The 18,162-nt window shown below is 47.8% G+C and overlaps 1 protein-coding gene across 3 annotated transcripts; it reads right to left on the bottom strand.

The window, feature by feature from the left end:
* Window positions 1–4,052: 4,052 nt before the first annotated feature.
* Window positions 4,053–11,639, bottom strand: LOC117435846 (zinc finger protein 276-like). 3 transcript variants are annotated; one of them, XM_034073794.1, is made up of 12 exons: window positions 11,111–11,639; window positions 9,661–9,970; window positions 9,504–9,556; window positions 8,825–9,051; window positions 8,554–8,737; window positions 7,763–7,841; window positions 6,534–6,614; window positions 6,087–6,197; window positions 5,938–6,028; window positions 5,585–5,702; window positions 5,230–5,329; window positions 4,053–4,822 (listed from the first exon to the last, which is right to left on the bottom strand). In XM_034073794.1, exons 1-12 carry the CDS (start codon window positions 11,508–11,510, stop codon window positions 4,537–4,539), a joined length of 2,040 nt encoding a protein of 679 aa, XP_033929685.1. In that variant the 5' UTR covers window positions 11,511–11,639; the 3' UTR covers window positions 4,053–4,536. The 3 variants fall into 3 exon arrangements, with proteins under 3 accessions (XP_033929685.1, XP_033929683.1, XP_033929684.1); XM_034073792.1 differs by having other exon boundaries at window positions 8,554–9,051; XM_034073793.1 differs by having other exon boundaries at window positions 5,938–6,013; window positions 8,554–9,051; window positions 11,111–11,638.
* Window positions 11,640–18,162: the final 6,523 nt, after the last annotated feature.

Raw genomic sequence — 18,162 nt, 5'->3', positions numbered from 1 at the left:
GACAAGGTGAAGAACTCAATGCCTCATCTGCAGGAGCTGACTGTGAATACTCCGAGCGGAATGAGATAGACAAAGAGAAAAATGAATGACTGCAAAACCACTTGAGGGCAACTGAAAAGTAACTACTTGAATATGTGTGCTTGTAAAGTAGCTATTGTTAGAGGCTGTGATTTTGTGTATAAAACCACCTGTATTTACTAGCCAGTCACTAATAAGAAACTACACCTTGTATTGTTTAGATTTGTCACTTGTAAAAGAGATGTTAGAGCATGCAAATTTACAGCAGCTGCTAGAAAATGCTAAGGCAAAAGCTAGAAAGATTCTAATACGATATTAGTGTTATAAAGCAGGTAATGGAACAAATTAAGAGGGTGGGAGAACCCCAGTGGTAAGAAATATTTTTGGCTGGTCCCCCGCTGCCATCCGCAACTTCAACACGTTGCTGCACCCTGTAGTAATACTGCTAATGTAAATCTGTGTGTGCTTTGCCCTAGTAGCGACTTGTTACTGGACGAGGCAGGTGAAACTCTGCATTGACAACGAGGTGCAAGGACTGAGGTTGGCCAAATGCCTCCTACTACAGTCAAGGGCAAGACTGGGTTGGCCTCTGCGTTTGCCACCAAGAAAAAGCTTTAGTTCTGCTGTTGGCTGCAACCCAGCAGGCACTGAGCAGTGGGGTGACGTGGTTTAAACCCAGCCATGCAGCTCGTTCACTCACTTCCCCCCTTCCTCCCCCAACTCCCAGAGAGTTGGGGAGGAGAAACAAAAGAATGTAGCTCCCATGGGTTGAGATATGAATAGTTTAATAACTACAGTATAACACCAATCACTACTGCTACCACCAATAATAATGATAAAGGAAATAACAAGTGAAGAGAATATGACACCTCACCACTTGCTGACCGATAACTCACCCCACCCCACCTGACCAAGCACCGACCGAAACCTCGACCAACCCCACAATCCCTAGCTCTTCCGGGTAACTCTCCGTTACATCCTGGGCATGACGTGCTGTGGTATGGAATACCTCTTTGGCTAGTTTGGGTCAGGTGTCCTGTCTGCTTCCTCACGACTTCCCCTCCTCCCTGGCAGAGCATGAGACTCACAAAGTCCTTGGTCAGTCTAAACATTTGAGCAGTAACTAAAACCATTGCTGTTGTCAGCGATGTTCCCAGGCCAAAAGTCAAAAACACAGCACTGCACCAACTACTAAGAAGAAAAAATTACTGCTACTGCTAAACCCAGGACATGGGGGCACATGCCATGCCAGACCCTGATGCAAGGGATGGTGTCTGCTGTTATAAGAGGGCCATCCAGGAGAGAAGGGCAGGCCAAGCAGCCTGTGGTTGGCATGAGAGATGATCTAGTCCAAATCCCCTGCTCAATCTAAAGCAGGTTTCATCATTAGCATAAGTAACTATTATAAATAATAATATAATAAATAACTATCATATTTCAATTTTCTATTCTCAAAGGTTAAAGTCAAGAAGCTGCTCTTGTGTGATTTAAGATTTCTTAAGCAGAGAAGGGGATAAAAAAAGACAAGGACTGTGTCTTTGGAAGTAACAGTATCTATTTCCAGGTTCCCAAGACTCCCAGTATATCTGGCCAATGCATTGATGAAACCTTGTTTTTGGAGCCTGGACATCACCGCTTTGCTTTGCTTTTCCTCCATGTCATCTAGAGACTTGTTAACAATTTGTGAAGAACCGAAGCCAAAGTGCTCGTCCCCTTGATCATGCAAAACAAAATAGGACAGCTATTGTTTTTTTTGCTTTCAGTACATTTGCATGGGTGTGAAGACTTTGACGGGGTATGTTGTATGAATTTAAGTGACAACTCCAGTTCAATACATGCATAAATACAAAAGTTGAAGACCCTCAATAACCAGCTAGCAGAAAACACCAGGTGGAACCCCTTTCAGAGATGGATGTGGGGGCTGGGACTAGCTGCAAAAAGCTGTTGCATTATTAGTGGTAATACGTATTGGGTTTTTATATATTTTATGTTCCTTGTCTTTTAGTGCTAATCCATTCCCTTATAGACAGTATACTATATAAAACTGTAGCACGGATGGTAAAATATTTGTGTGTTCTAACCACAGACCACAGGGTGGAATGTGTCAGGGACAATAGATAATGGTCCGTGGTGCAACACACAAAGATAGAAAAGTACTGTTTGTCTGCTTTGGCTCCTCCCCAGAAAGTCCTGCTTTGGTTCCTACCTGGAAATTTCCGCTTTAGAAATACCCAGAAAAGTCTCAACCCTTGGACACCTTTCTAGATATAGCTGGCCACTTCTTTCAACGTAGGCTGGCCCCCTGCGTTGGAATGAGTGTGCATTTTTGTCAGTATAAAAGCCCGAGCCTCGTGCGATGGGGGGGAGGCAGAACCTCATACCACCCAGGTCAACGCTGCCTCTGAGGGTATGCCCACTAAGGTTGAGCCTGCCACCTCGCACTGCAAGGATGATTCTCAGAGCTGGTTTCCTGATCGTCTTTACAGCGTCCTTGGGGTTGGTAAGATAACCAAACATTAGAAGTATCCTTGACTGTATCCTTTATTATCTCTATATTTCCCTATATTAATAAACTAGTTGAGAGTTCTCTATTTGTCTCTCATTTTCTCTCGCCTGGAATCCTTGAACTCTGGAACAGCACCCTCCTGCCTCTGAATACCTGTTTCTGTCCCTTTGCTGTCTTCACAGCTTTGAAGTGCAGCCATTTGTGTAGTCACCTACAGACTGGATCAGAGAGCAGATTCCAGTGAAAGATAATCAGTTGTTCTCATAGTTTGCCTTTGGTAGAGTCTGGACGAAAAGTCATTAGGGAGGAAAACATCTGGAATGTGTGACCTCCTCTAGCCTTACCCCATGCTTTCACCATGAGCTGCTCACTCATTAGACCTTCCTCTATGTGGCACTTGATTTCTACATCCAGCTGCTTCCACTCTTTGTGGAAGGGAAAGACCTGCTGCAATCTGACCAAGTGGGCCAGAGCCCAGGCCCTACAGAGCACATGCCTTAAGCACAGTCTTTTTTTTATTTTTTTTTTTGTCTTGAAAGAGAACCACAAATCCTATTCTTTATCCCTTCTGCCACTTGCAGCATCCCCCTTCTTCCCCCCTTGCCATACAAGGCACAGGGAGCTTGTGCAACTGCTTTGGCAGGCAGGCAGCTTCCTCGGGCCTTAGAGAAGCTGCTGCCCAAAACTACCTTACTTGTACAGGATCTCAGGGTGGCTGTAATGATCTGCTTAACTTGTGAACAGCCCTTCGGTACGGCTTAGCGGTTCCTGTTTTCACTTCTGAAGGCAGAAACTGAGACCCTGACTGGCTGTTTCACTTCTTGTTCTCCAGGAGGATCCTTCCTTGGAAGTGATCCCCATGGCCTGGCAGTTTCTGCTTGGTGCAATCCCACCATACCCTGACCAAAGCCTTGGAAATCCACAACTGGTGTGTTGAGATTTCCTGCCTTCCCCTTCTCCCAACCCATGTAGCCTTTCTTGGGCACTGCTCCTGTGCTGGAACTGTGACACACTCAGTGCGCTTTTGTAACGCATTTGGGAGCGGTGGAGGACACCTGCTGCTCAACCACTGCTATAGCCATGTCCTCCCTCAACTGGACTACAGGCTCCGGCTCTCTCAGCAACATTAAACACTGCCCTTGCACAGTCTCGCTCCCACTGCTTAATGCTTAGTCTTGAGAGAAATTATCAAGCACAGCAAAGAGGCAGGCGTTAAAGTCTCCCACAAATCCCACACTTTCGAGAAGCAGCAACGTGTTCTGGCCTTCCTTTGAGGAACATGAGCAGGTCTAATGCTACCCACCCTCTTCCCCCAACTACTGGCCACCTGTGAGGAACTTGACACAGAGCTGGGAGCCACCCTCCTGCATGTCTTGAGGCCCGATGCAGCCATGGAGCTGGACAAAGAGCTGATCTCTTCTGAGGGACAGGCAGGGCAATAGGCAGCACATGGCCCAGCAAGTGCAAAACACACTGCCTATGACTGAAGGACCAGATAAGGTGTTACCTACTTCACTACTGCTGTTCCTTTCACATTACTTTTGTAATAATTTATTACAAGCATAACCATGAAGCTCTTTTTGCGATAAAAAGTAGGTTACAAATTTCAGTTTAGACTTCATTTTGGGAATATTTTTTTTTTAATCCAGAAAAAAGTCTGCCTGAAGTCCACTCCACTGTCCTATGTACTCTTAGAGCCATGTCTGGCCAATTCTGTACAGGCAGCAGCAGCTCCTGCAGACAGGGAACAGTCTGTTTCTACAAAAGTATGCATGGGGAGAAAGGAGACCATGAAGGGATGCTGCTGAACATCCATTCCCCTGGGGTTAGACAGATACTCAGTACAATCCTGCTGAATGAGCATGGATAATCACAACATGAAGACAAGCTTTTTCTGAGCAAGCTGAAGCTAATTTCACCGAGTTCTTTGGGAGACTAAAACATAGATTAAAAGTCTCTGCTCTGCCATATGGTTTCTACAGGGCTGGACTGGGAAAGCTTCCCCATCCCCCTCAGGTGTGCTCCTGCTGTGCAGTCACTTCTGGCTTTACCACCTGACTTTCTGAAGTCCCTGAAGTATTTAGGAGGAGAATGGGCTCTGGCTCCAATGGCTTAGCTTTTTCCCGAACCTGGATCAGAGGGTGCACCATGGACATGTGAACATTAAGGTTATGGGCCTTCTCAAAGCGCTTCCCACAGTGGTCACAGGCAAACTCCAGCTCTGTCTCAGCTTTGTGTTTGGTCATGTGGTACTTGAGCGATGCTCGCTGCCTGCACTGGAAACCACAGATCTCACACCTGCAAGGCAAAACAGGGGCTCAGCACTAAGCCTGAAGCCATGGTTGTGGCACTTGCTCTTTGTTGCACTGAATAAGCCCACAAGACAGCCACAGCTTTGTAGTATTTCCTACAACCACCCCAGTCACCCAACATGATTCACTCCTCAGGCCTGCAGCTTGCTGGTGGTAGCTGAGCACTCCCCTGCTGAACTCGGAAGGGCAACAGGATCAGAAGGATGTGTAAAACTTCCTCAACAACAGGATGCACATTGTAGAACATTTAAAGTGATTCAGCCAGGACACTGCCACCTATGCGCAGGGTTTATGTCACAGAATCACTCTGGGCTAAGGTCAGTGACTGTGAGGGCTCAGCAGAACTTCACTACCCTGTTCTCAGCTATGAAGGCAGGGTTGGTGTGCACTTACTGAAGGGGCTTTGCTCCCGAGTGCCGCATCTGATGGACTGAGAGGTGTTTGCGTTGCTTAAAGGTCTGCCCACATTCATCACAGATATAATTACGTACCTCTGCAATGGAAAACAGAAGAGTCATCAATTCTGCTTATTTCTTAGTACAGGAAATGCACATGTGCAGCTGCCCATGCTTACTGCTGGATTCTGAATTCCTCCCTCTGCCTCACATCCCCCACACAATGGCTTGTTCCAGATTTACAGGCAAGGCAGACAGTTCTAAACCCCACACAGAGTTCTGCCACGGCACCTACAAGCCTTGTGCAATCAAGTGTTGGGTGTTTGTGATCCCTGTCACCAGCCAGGACACACCTGTATGAATGAGCTTCACGTGCCGCTGTAGGTACCGGTCAATCATGAACACCTTGTTGCAGCCAGGATGAGGACAGGGCCTCTCCCGTACCTCTTCATGATGCTCTTTGATGTGTTTCTGTAAAGAAAGGACAAAGCTTTTAAGCACTGGGTTGCATTTTCCCCAGCCAAAAACCTGAATGCCTCAAAAACCATTTTAGCAGGCTCATGCATCAGTGCTGTGAGAAACCAGGGACTCTGCCTCCCGCAGAGCAAGGCAATGAATTAAATCTCAGGGACCCTCTCCTTATGTGGAAGTGGTTCTGTAGTACAAAAAAGCTATAGGTTTGGGAAAGGAGCAAACCCTGACTCACCTTCATGCCGTCAGCCCCCCTGTAGACAGCTGTGCAGCCCTGGTAAGGACACTTGTAAATGGTTGGCAGCTCCTCCCTATGAAGCACAGCCCTGCCGTCAGCCAGCGTGCTGAGCAGGGGCAATGCCCAGCCACCCGCCTCCTTATTACCTCTCACACTTGATCTTTTTTTTCCAGCCGGGCTTAGGCCCTGGCTTCTTCCTTGTTTTGGGCTCTTCTGCCTTCTTTACTTCTTTGACATTGCTTTTCTTGCTAGAAATCCTCCAAGAAGGAACAAGGACAGTGGTTTAATACTCAGTCTTGGTTTTAGTCCTCCCACCTAATTGGCCCCGAGTGTCTGACAGCTTTGCCTGATGCTTGGCAAAGAAGGAGCATGTGCACAAGTTAAGCTGTGGGCCTAGAACTGAGGAATGAGTTCAGGCCTGAAGGGGAGCTCACAGAACACGGGCATCACTGTGACCTCCAAGCAGGAACATGCAAGAAATGGAAGCCCCAAAGGAACACAGCGTTAGCTGAGCAGAGTCTACTGTGGAGCATGGGACCAGCCCTCCCGCTCACCCATGGAGTGCTCTGCTCACCACACTGCGAGACCCTTACTTCTTCTCAGGGTAAGGCTCAAAGGAATCATCTGAAGACTGCACGTTTCTCTTCTCATTTTCATCATCACTCAAGAAGTCCCTGAGAGAAAGAAGATGCCCTTTACCCACATAGCACCGCCCTGGTACTTCAGCACCAGCATCTGTAGCAGCAGCACATGTTCTCCATTCCCAGCACATCCATCTTCCCCACAGCATGGCAGCTGAGGTTCCATGTGTCCTCTTCCCCCATAAGCTCCCCAAGGAAATACAGCACTGGTGCACACAGAAAACAGTAAATTTAGGTTCTTTTAGGTCTAGAACTCTGTAAGAATAACTGAACTGCTGTCAGAACAAAAAAACAGATGTTACTGAAAAGGTCTATTGGTTGTTGAAGGATGCTGCCACCATTTTCAATACTGGGAAAGTAATTTTCTATATCAAAATATAATATAATTGCCTTGTGCAGGTTAATTAAGCTGCAAGTCATTCTGTATTTCCTCATACATAGCAACCACACAGGTTTGGGTTTTACTTTTTCCTCCTAAGCCATACAAGAAGCAATTAATTCTGAAGCCAATAAAGAGGCAATAAATTATTGTGGCACTTTTAATGTGTCAGGCAGTGGATTTAGCTAACATGCTAAAATAAATCTGCACTCAGCCATACTTCAGACTCTGAATGACTGGACCCAGTTCTCAGTTATTTACAAGCCTCACTTTAAATACCAATGTTTGAAAGATTTAGCCAAATCTTTGATCATAAAGACTGCTAAGCTGCCCGTGTTCCTCCCACATCTCATTTAATCACTGTCCATGTGCCACCCCTCACACCAACTGCTCTTCTGGAGCCCCAGCCTGGAGAAGCCATGAACAGGAATTGCTCCAAGGGGCTGGAGCAGAAAGACACAGGCCTGAGCAAGCCCCTACATTGTTCCTTCCCCAGAGCAGGGAATGAAACAGGACCAAGTTTGCTGGAAGCAGACAACACAGAGAGCACATGTGTATGCAAAACCACACACCCCACTGTGCAAACTCCCCCCCCCCCCCCCCACTGCAGTGCAGGTGGCAAGTTCAGCATGTCAGTGGTGTGAACTCCATCCCACCACTGCAGAGCCACCGCTCTGTGCCTCCAACACTGGTTTCAATGGGCCTCAAGGGCCAGGTCACTGGTGGAGAAAGAGCTCTCCAAGGTGGACCAGGTCATACTCGCAAAGACATTTACACTATTTTAAACCCACTCTTCTCTCACCCCTCAGAAAGGTCACTGAACTCGTCTTTTACCCGCTCATCCAATGTTGTGGACAGAATCTGCTTCCCACTCAACTGTCCTAGGGAATGAAGGAGAACACGGTGTGTTACAAGGAAAAGCAGCAAAACCAAGCCAGAGGAGACAGCTGCCAGGAAGGAACTGGCTGCTCCAGGTTCCCTCAGCATGGCCCACACCAAAGTATGCATTCCATGACAAGTTATTGATTATTTAAACCAAACTCCATGTCTCATGCTCAAGGATGGGAGAACCTTTACCCGGCAGTTCCCCTGAACATCTTTCAGTTTCCCCCATTACACCCAAAAGACTCGTCCCCCAGGGAGTCCCAGTTGCCATTCCCCTTTCCAGCAGTGGCTGTCAGAGCTAAACACAGCCTGACTTCTGTAACTCAGAATCAGTGTTAATTTAATTCCTCTCTTCTAGAAGTGGCACTGGGGGAGAGGGTGGGGGGGTGGTGAAGTTCAGCAGTAAATCCACAGCAACTCGACTCATGAGCCCAGCAACTTTCCTTTGCAGAGAGAAGGGGCTCCTTCTGTTCAGCATCACTCAAGGTGGTGCAGGAAGCCCCTCCTTGCCTGCATATGGATGGGGCTTGGATTGAGCAAAAAGAAACATCTGGCAAATATGGTGCTAAAGAATCAATGACTGCTCTGCATCATGGCAGTCTCTGGGGAAGGGGTCCAGCCCCACCATTGCTCGCTCCCTGGGCCAGCTCTGCAGCTCCTTGCCCTTCCCCAGATGCCTGCAGGGAGATAAGAAGGCAAATCCCTTACCTGTAGCATTACTCAGTGGTGACACATGCTGCAGCAGGGCTGTCTCCTGCAAGGAGACCATGCTGTCCAGTTGTGAGTGAAATGAATCCCTGTTCTGCAGCAGCTCATTCTTCATGTTCAGTGGCACTGATGTGGTCATCCCCTTGTTTGCAGGCTGCTGGCAAGTTGTCCTTACTGAAGCATGCTGGGGTTTGGGAGCAGAAACAGCTTCAGCATTGTCTGCCTCTGCCCCATTGTCAGTTAAGTGCTGTGCTGTGCTCTTGTTCCACACCTGCTTGACAGACAAGGTGCTGTTGACATGCACTCTGCTACAGTACGAATCTGTGTCCATGATGTAGTCGTGGCCACTGCCACAGCCCCAGATGGCGCGGATGATGCCACAGTACTCAGAGGAGAGCACGCTCTGAAGGTTAGGTGCTGATGTGCAGCTTCCAGCATGTCTGTGTGTCCATGACACCAGGCTGTGCAGGCACTGCAGGCTGGATGTGATCAGGTCAACTGTTGTAAGGAGAGGCAGCACATGCACAGTCAGTCAGTCCCTGGGACAACCAGGGACACAGCCACCCATGTGGAGGGACACACTCCCCCAAGGAGGGGACAGGGCTGCAGACCCACTCCCCCAAGGCTGTGGGAGACAGTAGGTGGGAGACCCCCTAAAGATGGGCTGGGGCAGCCCCAGTAGTTACCAGTATTGTTAATTATATAGTGGAAAGTGTATTTCTGATTGCCCCCCATGTCTGACAGTGGCAGGGACAGACCTGATGCTGCTGCCCAAACCCTCTCTGCCTACTCTTCATGCCACCAGCGTGAGTCTGTGTCTGTGCAGCTCTGCTTGGGGAGTTTCTCAACACCCATAAAACCCAGACCTGTGCTGATGGCATTACAGAAAGGGAAAGGCAAAAAAAGGGAAAAAGGAAAGGGGAAAAATGGGAAAAGGGGCAGGCACTCACCCATGGAGGAGGCACTTCCTTCCCTTCCCAGCTGGGCCTGGGCCATGCTGCTCCTATAAAACCCAGAAGAGCATGGTGGGTTCTCAGGGGTTACGGAGGGACCAGGCATCAACACATGGCAACTTACTGCTCCCAGGAAGCAAGAAAAACAACATACTTTCCTTTGGACTTTGCGTGATCTGTGGGAGATGCGTTCACCCTCTGGATGAAGGTCCTGAGGATGCTTTGGCATTCGTAGAACTGGGCATGGCACTTCTTACAGACAAACTGGGGGAGCGTGGGGTCCTGCCGCACAGCCACACCAACCAGCCGCTGGAAGTCCGTGAAGAAGACCTGATCCACGCAGCACTGCTTCTCTGAGTTCTCCCCCATCACCGACACCTTCCCGAAAGCATTGTGCAGGTTCCTGGAGGAGAACTTCCCATGGCAGAGACGACAATACCCAGTGCTCAGGGCTCTGCCAATTCCTGCCAGAGAAGGGTTGAATGCAGCTGCTGGGTGCCTGCCACAGAAGTACCAGCTACAGCCGCACGGCACCAGCGTGTGGGAAGGCATTCCCCTTCCCTTGATCCAGGCTGCCTCCAGAGTCCTATCTTCAAAATAAGAATGGAAAAGCCAAGCAGGAAGCAAGACACCTTCCCTGTGACCCTTCCCTGCAGACCAGAACACTGCTCTGCAACTGGTTGACCCCAAAATCAGCCTCTGATTTTCCTGGTTGCCCCTGCGGAGGAACATCCTCCCAGCTGCAGCATTCCCAGGACTCAGGCCAGCACATTTGTGCTTTTGCATCCCTTGACATAAACAGATCTTCTCCCTCCCTGGCATTTATCTCCAAAGTACTTATAGGTAGTGGTGGAAGCCCTCAGTCTGAGAGGTGCTGGTGGTGCCCAGCAGCAAGCAGGTAGCTGGGATGTGCCACAGGACCATCCCGGTGCAGTGGGGCAGATGCAGAGCAGCTCTCCTGCTCCCAGTTCACTGACTGGGCTGCTCTCCCACCTGGCAACACCTTCCCCATCCCATAGCATCCCAGCTCTGCAGAGCATGGCTCCATCCCTCCATTGTGCCATAAGGGAAAATTCCTGGAACACTCTGCACCCTCCGGGCCACCTGCCCAGGCACGGGTCCCACCTGCAGCACCCAGTTGATCTTCAGATGCCCAACTTCGAACCGTTCCATGCTCAAGCTTATCTTCCACCACAGCAGCACAGGCTCGGTTATCAGCTGCCACCAAACCACTAGCAGCACCGGAGAATAGAGGAAAGAACCAGCTCCCACCCGCTCGCCCTGCCGCGCTGCCCCAGCCCCTCTTACCTCGCTAGTTACTAGCACCGGGAGCCTCCACTCCTTATAAGACGCTCTCCGCAAACCAGCAACCCCAGGCCTGTTTGCCGGTGTACCGATCCCGGGAGCGGCGGTCCGCGCCCCAGCCGAGAGGCGGCGGCAGAGCTCGGCTGTGTTCGGCCTTACACCCGCCAAGACCAGCCCGTAGTCCGTGCCGGTGGGTGCCCGCGGGGTGCGAGGCTGACCCCTCGCTCCCGTCTGCTGGCTTCCGCCCCACGGCGGCCCCACCACCCAGTTCCCCCCACCCCGGCTAGACCTCGCTTCACCTGCCTCCGGTGCTCCGCCGAGGGCGGCGGGCCGTGTCCAGGCGGCAGTCGCTGGGACCCACGTCGTGAGGGACTCGAACTGCGACACCACCTCATTCCCGCGAGCCATCATACCAGGAAGCCGCCGAGGCCCGGAAAGCTCCTCACGGAAACCACCCAAAACCCGCAAGAACCGTCCACGCAGATCGCGTTTCATCGCCGCCGCGGGCCCGCCCCGGCCCCGCCCGACAGAGCGCCCCCTGTCGGCCGGAGGACCCGACAGCCGGTCCGTGCCCGCCGCGCTCCCCACCCCGGGAGCGGCGGTCTGATCACGCCGTTCTGGGCGGCGGCCGCCATGGTCGCGGAAGGCGCAGCGGACCCTGAAGAGGCCCGGGACAGGCCGGGCCCCGTAGACCGCCATTAGGGCGGCGAGGGGCTCTCTGGAGATGGGTAACGCCGGTTAGGACACGGGTGAGCCGGCGGCGCGACTCCCCCAAGCCTCCCCGTGCACCCCGGGCCCGTCCTTCCGTCGGATTCCCTCCGCACAAGCTGCGCTGGGAGCACCGGCTCCCTTAACGCCATGGGATGTCCGGAGGTGTGTGTCTCCCCGGGCCACCCCTCGCCCCGCCCAGAGCCCAGACACCCCGGGGGTGGGCACGATCCTGGTCCCCTGCCTGGCGCAGCCGGGCCCCTCGTCGGGGCTATCTGGGGGTCCCGGGGAGAGGAGGCACCTTAGGGTTCCATATTCCCCCTGGGGGGCCTCGGCTTAATCCCCATCTCTCTGGCAGGAGGCCTATGTGGAGTACCTGAAGAGCATCACCGTCATCGCGCAGACCCTGCAGGAAGAGGTGGCATGTAAGGTACCCGGGCATGCTCCTTTGTTCCAGCTACAATGACTTCTCCATGGCAGAACGGTCTGGGTCTGGTGTCACCGGGGTGGGTGACCACAGCACCCTGCCCTCCTCGCAGACAGGTTCACCCCTGACACCTGTGATAAACACATAAATGTATTGGCTTTTGCAAATCATAGATGTGATTATGTGGATATAACTATACAAGTTTATAGTAACAAAACCAAAGCTCAATCAAGACATAAGATGAGCAAAGCGGAGTCATATAGTAGAAGAATCTGTAAAGTTAAAAAGAAAAGGGGGGGAGGTTTGCATGCTTGATAGAAGTAAAACTAGTGCCTGTAAAATATAGAGTTAAAGTACTTTTTAGCTTAACTCAGGTTGTAGAAAGAGAGCAATGTTTATGTTGTTAGCCTGTGGAATTTAGTGGCCCCACTAAATGTGAGTTAACTGTTTCACACTAGTCCTCTAAAGTATCTTTAGTTTTAAAGAACAATGTTTGTGTTGTAAGTCTGTGGTGAGATAACAAGATTTAGTGACCCCACTAAACATGAATGAGTTATTTCACACCATCTTTGTACTTATCAGTTAGTTCAAAGACAGAGCCTCCCAAACATCTGCTAGCTTGGGATACTCCTATCCTGCTATAAATTTTGCAGGAAGGTCACACTGCTTCAAATCTTTGTTAGTTATTAGAATAATTACAGATATGGCTGGTTTTAGCAAGTTGTGTAATTACTGGGGCGTCCAACTGGGCCAAAGTTGAAAAGCACACTGCGAGGAAGACTGCTTACTTCATCTTGAAGACCCCTATTCACATGAGGAAGACAGCTTACTTCATCCTCAAGACCCCTGCCCACAATTATTGAAGAGCAGTGCGCAGACGCCAAGAGGATGAGACTTATGATAATAAAATACTCGACTTAATTATAATGTTCCCTGCCTATACGCAGGGATTATGAATATGTATGTGACTAATGGAATTGTGAAAGTATATAAACCTGTAACAAATACTAATCATTTGCGCCTCTGGCTACGGTCATGTGCCCAGTGCTGTTTGCTTTTGCTTTATTGACTTTGTCCCTTAATAAAACCTTGTTATCTTGTTTATAAAAGTGGATTCGTATTTCACAAATGGGGGCTCGTTTGGGATAAGAACCTGCTTTGCTTCCGTGGGCCTAAGGGAATCTGAGTGAAAGGCGTGCCCTGCCGATTTTGGCAGTTTGCTCGGTTTCTTCTGGTCTCATCGGAGCTTGCATGTTATATACTGGCCAAAGAAGGGGACTCATAAAGCAAAAGCAGGGAAGGGCTCCCGGGAAATCCGTTTTCGCCTGTAATTCACGTGCACGAAGATCCGGACAAGAAAACAGAGTGTAAGTATTGTTCGGTTGGGCGGTTTGGGTGTGATCAGTGTGTGAATGAGACACGGACCGGGTAGCCTGGATCTGTGAAGCGAGTGCGGAGCCCTTCTAACCGCAGTTCCAATCTCCTGCGAGGGAATTGGCCAGTGAAGGGACAAAGTGAACGGTGATTTGTGTGCTTATGAGACACAGACTGGATAGCCTGGATCTGTGAAGGCATGGGCCAGGATATCTGGGATCTGTGAAGCGAGTGCAGGGTCTTTTTAACTGTGTTTCCAATCTCCTGTGAGGGAATTGGCTGGTAAAGAGACAAAGTGAATTAGTAAGAAAGACTGAAAGACCCCCCGGGTATAAGTATGGGACAAGGGGCAGGTAAGCCAAGTCCCAGGAAAGAAAGGGAGCAAGGAAATGCCGGCCGAAATACCCCCGGACTGTCCACTGGGGGTTATGTTAGCTAACAGGGAATATGGTCCAGGTAGGAGAGACAAGAGGGATCTACCTCCTGGGGAATATCAGGTAAAGGGGATACCTGTAAGTTGTAAGGAGACGTCCTACACGAGATAAAGAGCATGGATGCTTGCCTCAAGGACAAAGGTAATTGTACTAACGGCTTTACCAGCCTTTGGTAGGTAAACAATGGCTTTGAGATTTATGTGTTAACAATTATTGGCTTAGATGACATTCTGTGTGGAGTGATTGAGAGATGGGCCCTTGTGTGAATGACTGTTTTGTGTGAGTGAGACGTGGCAAAGCTACCACGCAAGTATGGAGTCCTGATTCACAGTTCTGTGTTCTCCGTGAGAAGAGTGGCTGGAGACGGACGAAGTGAATATGTGCTTTGAAATGGAACCTATTGTTGAGTTTTGGTGTCTTGTCCACTGTAGTGTTCTGTGTAAACAAATTTTTGTCTTTGTATGTTTTCTTTGCGAGAATAACGTGTGGGAAAATCTGATCAGGATTTCTGCTGTGTTAACGAGTAATTTATGGAAACTTGTGAAAATTAAAGAACCAGTAGAGCAATATAGTGGTTAACTGTCAAAGTAGTGCTCAAGCTCCCTGGTGCGGGGCTTGAGCTAGCCCTTACCCTATCTGTCATCACAGTAGTTTGTATATCCAAGCTAAGTGTCCTGCTTGGTCACAATATATTCTCGCTTTTGGTCAGAGACAAGAGGTTTCTTTACAGAACTGTTTGGAATTCAGGTGTATCCGTTGTGGGTACAGCACTTCGTTATACCTTTTACTCTGGGTAAAATGTTATTGTTGTAGGGCTAACTGTATCATATATCTTTAAAGGATTACAATGGGAGGACAACAGAGTGGGGAATTCTCAGAAAGAGCCTGTTAGGTTGCATTTTATCTCATTGGAAAGGTATAAGGGGAGGGCCACCGGGAGAAAATGTGAATAAGACTATGATCAAATAATGTAATCAATGGTGGCCTTTTATATAAATTGAAAGATGGGGAAAAGTGGTCTTTCAATGACAATTGATGTTCTTAAAACGATAAGGAAAATGGGATGAAGATATGTTTTTTTTTCACTTTAAGAAACCACCCGGCATGACAGACTGAATATGAAATTGATATAGCTCAGCCAAATCCCTTAATTTTGGCTGTGGAAAAGTACAGGGAAAAACAGAAAGCTAAGCTGGAGAGATGCTGTTCAGCCTCTGATATTGGGGAAAAATATTTAAAGCTGAAAAAAGAAAAACAAAAACAAACAAACAAAAAAAAGAACCAAACCAAACCCTGAGTAATCAGGAAGATAGGCTGGGAAATTATCTATCACCGGTATCTCCGAGGGAAAGCACCCTCTGCATCTGTCCTATCTGATATTGATAAGGAGCAAGAGATTGCTGTCACTGGCACCAAGCGGCAGATGCACATTCAGAGTTAAGAAAGGGTTAAACCAGAAGTGCTGTTGCAGAGGCAGGCATCTGCAGCCCCTGCAGAGCAGGGTGAGCAGCTGTGAGGAAAAAAAAAAAAACAAACAAGGGGGAAAGGAGGGGAGCCTGCGCAGCTCCTGTGTTTGAGCATGGGATGAGTGCTGAGGCAGGCAGACAAGTGGGAACAGGCATGTTCACGGACGGGACTGAGGGATGGCTGGACCCTCACTGGACAAACCCTTTTATTTGTATGAAGTGATATTAATTAATAATGATGACTTTACATTAATGGTGGACAAAAGTCTAAACCCACCTCAGTTCTTATATGGGAAGCAAAAAGAAGATTTAACCCATAACTGTTCAGAAGTCATACAATGCCAGACCAAGATTTGGGAGGATTTAATGGTACAGGCTCTCCCAGAGTGTGAAGGAATTTATGTGGATGGATTGTCTAAATATCTGCAGAGAAAAAGGATGTCAAGGTATGCACTAGTTAACAGAGAAAAGATGAAAATCATTGAAAGAGGGAAATTACCCTCAGATTGGTCTGCTCAAATGTGTGAGCAATATGCTCCGAAAAGGGCATTAGAACACCTAGTGCATAGGAAGGGAACTATTTATACTGACTCAAAATAAGCATTTGATATACTGCACACCTTTGCAAAAATTGGGAAGATTGAGGACTTTTAAATTTGAAAGGGAAGGGGTTGATTCATTGAGGACTTATCCTGGAAGTCTTGGAAGTATTAAAGTTACCTGAAGAAATAGCTGTAGTGCATGTTAGTGGATATCAGAGAGGAATGACACCCGAAATAAGGGGAAATAATCTAACAGACCAACAAGCTAGAGATGCAGCAAAAAAATGGAATTGAGAGAGTTATGTTGGTTCTGGTACCTGAGGAAGAGGAATTGGAGATTCCAAAATTCAGTGAGTCAGAAAAGAAAGAGTTAAGTAAAATAGGAGGAAAACAAGATCAACATGGGAAATGGAAACTCCCTGATGGGAGGCAACTCCTTAATAAGCCATTGACTAAACAGATATTAGAAAACATACACCAAGAGATTCACTGGGGTACACAGGCCCTGTGTGACCACTTTTTAAGGGAGTATGGATGTATTGGAATTTTTGGATTAGCAAAACAAATAACTGATAAATGCATGACTTGCCAAAGAGTGAATAAAAAGATTGTAAAAAAAAAAAAAAAAACAAAAAAAAACCAAAACTACCTAAGGGGGACGTGAATTGGCAATGTGACCCTTCCAGAGCATCCAAATACATTTTACTGAACTCCCTCCTATGCAGAGGTGGAAGTTCCTGTTAGCAATAACGGATCACTTAACTCATTGGGTAGAAGCAATTCCAGTTGTCAGGGCTACGACAAACATAATATCGAAAACTCTTTTGGAACTAGTTATCCCTAGATATGGGATGATCAGCAGAATTAATTCGAATAGGGGGACACATTTTACCTCAAAAATTGTACAGCAAATAACCCAAGCCTTTGGAATAAAATGGGAATTACACACCCCATGGCATCCTCAAAGCTCGGGAAGAGTGGAAAGAATGAAATAAACCTTAAAAAAAAAAACAACATTAACTAAGCTAATGATTGAGACCCAGATGTCCTGGGTAAAGTGTCTACCTTTAGCATTGTTACGAGTTTGAACACAGCCCAGATTGGACTTAGGGGTATCTCCTTATGAAACGATGTTTGGATTACCTTTTATGACAACCCAAAAGGAGACTGCTACTTATGAGGGAGCAAAGGTGAGTATCAGAAGATATATCACCACAATAGCTCAGACTCTGGAACATTTAAGATCAAAAGGATGAATTCCCCCGTCAACACCTCTGGACTTTAAAATTCATAACATTCATCCCAGGGAGTGTGTATTGATTAAGACCTGGAGTGAGCAATCTTTAACTACAAAATGGGAAGGTCCCTTTCAGGTGTTGCTGACAACGGAGGCTGCGATCTGGACCAGAGAAAGAGGATGGACCCATGCGAGCAGGATTAAAAGACCAGTGGAAGAACATATGGAGTGGACTGTCATATCTGCGCCAGGTGACACCAAACTGACTCTCAAGAAGAGGACCATGTAGTAAGATATATATATATATGTAATAACTTACAAACACAAAGTCTCAAATTCCCTTGTGAAATAACCCAAGGAAACTCTGATTCTCCTCCTGGGGAGATAATATTCCTCAAGTTAGGGGATCTGGATTAAATTAATCAGATAGATATATATATATAGGGAACTTGCTTAGGCTTATGATTCTGTAATTGAGGTATGAGAGTCTACACCAAAATATGAAACAAAAAGGCTAAGTGCGAATCTATATAATGGGGTGTTCTGACTAGTCAGCAGAATAGACAACTAATACTGAGTGCTGACTGCTTACTCTGTTTTGTGAATGGGAGTTATTGGTACCATCGGAGTGGGAGGTAACTAAAGACAAACAGATATTTACTATAAGGGTCTGTGAATAATGTTTGTGTAAAAATTGAATGTGAAAAAATAAGATGGCTGAGGGCAAGCCCAGGTTGGCCTCTATGCCTGCCACCGAGAAGCACAAACATACCTCAGCTGTGGGCAGCAACCTCACAGGCTGGAGAGGTGGAGGTATATGTCATACTGGACCTCTGATAATCTTATGGCTACTGTCCCTATCACGAGTACGAGCTTCCTCCGACTGCACGGAATGTATAAAGACCACTTTGAGTGGGCACTTGACTACGCAAACTTTAATCTGTCATACCCATTATCAATGCAGTGGAACCCCACTCGAGATGTGTACCCATAACGATACAGAGTATGCCAGATATAATATTAAAGACAAGATAATCTATTATGATCCTAAAATGAAGGCGAAGCAATGGTGATTGAAAGTGCAATCCGTGGGAAAAGATGGAATAGTAGTAGGGCGAACTGAAAACAATAATCTAAATAATCCAATAAGTGTAATTTTTGAT

Source organism: Melopsittacus undulatus (assembly GCF_012275295.1).
Source record: "Melopsittacus undulatus isolate bMelUnd1 chromosome W unlocalized genomic scaffold, bMelUnd1.mat.Z SUPER_W_unloc_4, whole genome shotgun sequence".
NCBI classification, from domain to species: domain Eukaryota; kingdom Metazoa; phylum Chordata; class Aves; order Psittaciformes; family Psittaculidae; genus Melopsittacus; species Melopsittacus undulatus.
This window is presented reverse-complemented; position numbering and strand designations above follow the sequence as displayed.